The sequence below is a fragment of the Zerene cesonia genome, unplaced genomic scaffold (assembly GCF_012273895.1).
Source record: "Zerene cesonia ecotype Mississippi unplaced genomic scaffold, Zerene_cesonia_1.1 Zces_u043, whole genome shotgun sequence".
NCBI classification, from domain to species: domain Eukaryota; kingdom Metazoa; phylum Arthropoda; class Insecta; order Lepidoptera; family Pieridae; genus Zerene; species Zerene cesonia.
The window spans coordinates 323-3,676 of NW_024045173.1; the positions used below are offsets into that span (position 1 = coordinate 323).

The window sequence follows — 3,354 nt, forward strand, 5'->3', positions numbered from 1 at the left end:
TAAGATCGTTCAAATTAATTCAATTATTTGACCTTCTAATAAAAATCGATTAATAAATTTATTAAAAAATAAATTTATTATTAAGTATATAACTAAAATAGTAATTATAATTAAAATTACTAATGTATGATCATGAAAAAAAATTATTTGTTCTATTAAAGGAGATGCTCCATTTTGTAAATTAAAATTAGATCAGGTTGCCATTTCTAAAAAAAGGTAAATCCTTTATAAATGGGGTTTAAATCCATTACATATAATCTGCCATATTAGAAAATACTTATAATAGGGAGTTCATTATATGAATGTTCAGCTGGGGGTAAATTTTGATATCATTCAATTGAAGAAGGTATATTCATTGAAAAAATAATTAAATGTTTATTAATCATAGATTCTCAAATAATTATTATCATTATGATTGTTCCAATTAAAGAAATATAAGATCCTAAAGATGAAATAATATTTCATGAAAGATAGTTATCTGGGTAATCAGAGTATCGACGAGGTATACCTGCTAAACCTAAAAAATGTTGAGGGAAAAAGGTTATATTAACTCCAATAAATATAGTAATAAATTGAATTTTTAAATAATAAGGATTTAATGTTAATCCTGTAAATAAGGGGTATCAATGAACAAATCCCCCAAGAATTGCAAATACGGCTCCTATAGATAGAACATAATGAAAATGAGCTACAACATAGTAAGTATCATGAAGAATAATATCAATAGAAGAATTAGCTAAAATTACTCCTGTTAATCCCCCTACTGTAAATAAAAATACAAATCCTAAACTTCAAATTATAGAAGGACTATAATTAATTTGAGTTCCATATAAAGTTGCTAATCAACTAAAAATTTTAATTCCTGTAGGAACAGCAATAATTATAGTAGCTGAAGTAAAATAAGCTCGAGTATCAATATCTATCCCTACTGTAAATATATGATGAGCTCATACAATAAATCCTAATAATCCAATTGCTATTATAGCATAAATTATTCCTAAAGAACCAAAAGTTTCTTTTTTCCCTCTTTCTTGAGAAATAATATGAGAAATTATACCAAATCCAGGTAAAATTAAAATATATACTTCGGGATGACCAAAAAATCAAAATAAATGTTGGTAAAGAATAGGATCTCCCCCTCCTGCAGGGTCAAAAAATGATGTATTTAAGTTCCGATCTGTTAATAATATAGTAATAGCACCAGCTAAAACTGGTAAAGATAGTAAAAGTAATAAAGCAGTAATTCCTACTGCTCAAACAAATAAAGGTATTTGATCAAAAGATATATTATTAATACGTATATTGATAATTGTTGTAATAAAATTAATAGCTCCAAGAATAGATGAAATTCCAGCAAGGTGTAATGAAAAAATAGCTAAATCAACTGATGCTCCTCTATGAGCAATATTAGAGGATAATGGGGGATATACAGTTCATCCTGTTCCTGCTCCGTTTTCAACAATACTTCTAGAAATTAATAACGTTAATGAAGGGGGAAGCAATCAAAATCTTATATTATTTATACGTGGGAATGCTATATCAGGGGCTCCTAATATTAAAGGGACTAATCAATTTCCAAATCCTCCAATTATAATAGGTATAACTATAAAAAAAATTATGATAAAAGCATGAGCTGTTACAATTGTGTTATAAATTTGATCATCTCCAATTAATGAACCTGGATTACCTAATTCTGTACGAATTAATAATCTTAATGAAGTTCCAATTATCCCTGCTCAAACACCAAAAATAAAATATAAAGTTCCAATATCTTTATGATTTGTTGAATATATTCATTTTCGCTAATAAAATGGCTGAGTTTAAGCGATAAATTGTAAATTTATTAACGAGAAAAATTCTCTTTTATTAATTTAGGTCTTATATTCAATAATGATATAAAATTGCAAATTTTAAGGAGTAAAATTTACTAAGGCTTAAAGATATTTCTTTATAAATAATTTTGAAGATTATTAGTTTAATTTAACTTAAAACCTTAGTTATAAAAAAAATAAAGTATTAAAAATTAAACCTATTAAAGAAATAAACGAAAATAAATTAATAAATTTAATTAAATTATTTTTGATGTTAATTTTAAATCATTTTAATTTAAAAGAATTTAATATAATTGATAGATAAATAATTCGAATATAAAAAAATAATATAATTAAACTAGATATTAAAAAAATAAAATTAATTAAATATAAATTATTAAAAATTAAAAAATTAATAACTAATCATTTAGGGAAAAACCCTAAAAATGGAGGTAATCCTCTTAATGAGAAAAAATTAATAAATAAATAAATTTTTAAAAAAATATTTAAATTTAAGTTAATAATTTGATTAAGGTAAAAAATATTTATTATAAAAAATAAAAAACATATAATTGAAATTATATAAGTATAAAAAATGAAATATGTAAATCATAAATTTTCACTAATTATTATTGCTGCTAATAGTCATCCTAAATTATTAATAGAGGAAAATGCTATAAGTTTACGGATAGAAGTTTGATTAAATCCTCTAATAGCTCCAATAATAACATTTAAAATTATAATAATTATAATAAATATATTATTAAAATAGTAAGATAAAAGAATTATAGGGGAAATTTTTTGTCATGATATTAAAATAAAACAATTAATTCAATTTAATCCTTCTATAATATTAGGGAATCAAAAATGGAAGGGGGAAGCTCCTATTTTTATTAAAAGTGAAGAATTAATTATAACTGAAAATAAATTATTAATTTCAAAATTTTTTATAAAAAATATTTTGAATAAAATAATAAATAAAAAATTAATAGAGGCAATAGATTGAACTAGAAAATATTTTAATGAAGCTTCTGTTCTTATTAGATTTTTATTGTTTGAAATAAGGGGGATAAATCTTAATAAGTTAATTTCTAATCCAATTCAACATCCTAATCAAGAATTAGCTGAAATTGAAATTAGGCTTCTAAAAAATAAAGAAAAAATGAAAAATATTTTATTAGAATTAATGTAAAATAAAATTTAAAATATATAAATAATAATATGATATGAATTATAAATTCAATAGCTATATTTTAGTGTAAGATGCACAATAATTTTTGATATTATTAGATTTAGTTTAATTCTATAAAATATAATAAAGGTAAAATTTTACATAATTTATTCTATCAGAATAATCCTTTTATCAGGCACTTTATTAAGAAAAAGGATATCTTTATATTTGAGGTATGAGCCCAAAAGCTTAATTTTAGCTTATTCTTAATTTAATTTATATAATAAAAAAATTGAAATTGGTTCAAGAATTTATTATATATATTAAATATTTAATGTATTATTAAATATAAATATTATATATATATATATA

At 21.6% G+C, this 3,354-nt stretch overlaps 2 protein-coding genes across 2 annotated transcripts; both read right to left on the reverse strand.

Annotated features, from left to right (window-relative positions):
- Positions 1 to 264: 264 nt before the first annotated feature.
- LOC119839405 (cytochrome c oxidase subunit 1-like) lies at positions 265 to 1,796 on the reverse strand (the record flags this gene model as incomplete). The annotated part of the gene is given in 1 exon segment (XM_038365672.1): positions 265 to 1,796. A coding segment is annotated over 1 exon segment (1,530 nt), but the record flags the coding sequence as incomplete, so codon positions are not given.
- LOC119839406 (NADH-ubiquinone oxidoreductase chain 2-like) lies at positions 274 to 3,023 on the reverse strand (the record flags this gene model as incomplete). The annotated part of the gene is given in 1 exon segment (XM_038365673.1): positions 274 to 3,023. A coding segment is annotated over 1 exon segment (1,026 nt), but the record flags the coding sequence as incomplete, so codon positions are not given.
- Between the last annotated feature and the right edge of the window lie 331 nt (positions 3,024 to 3,354).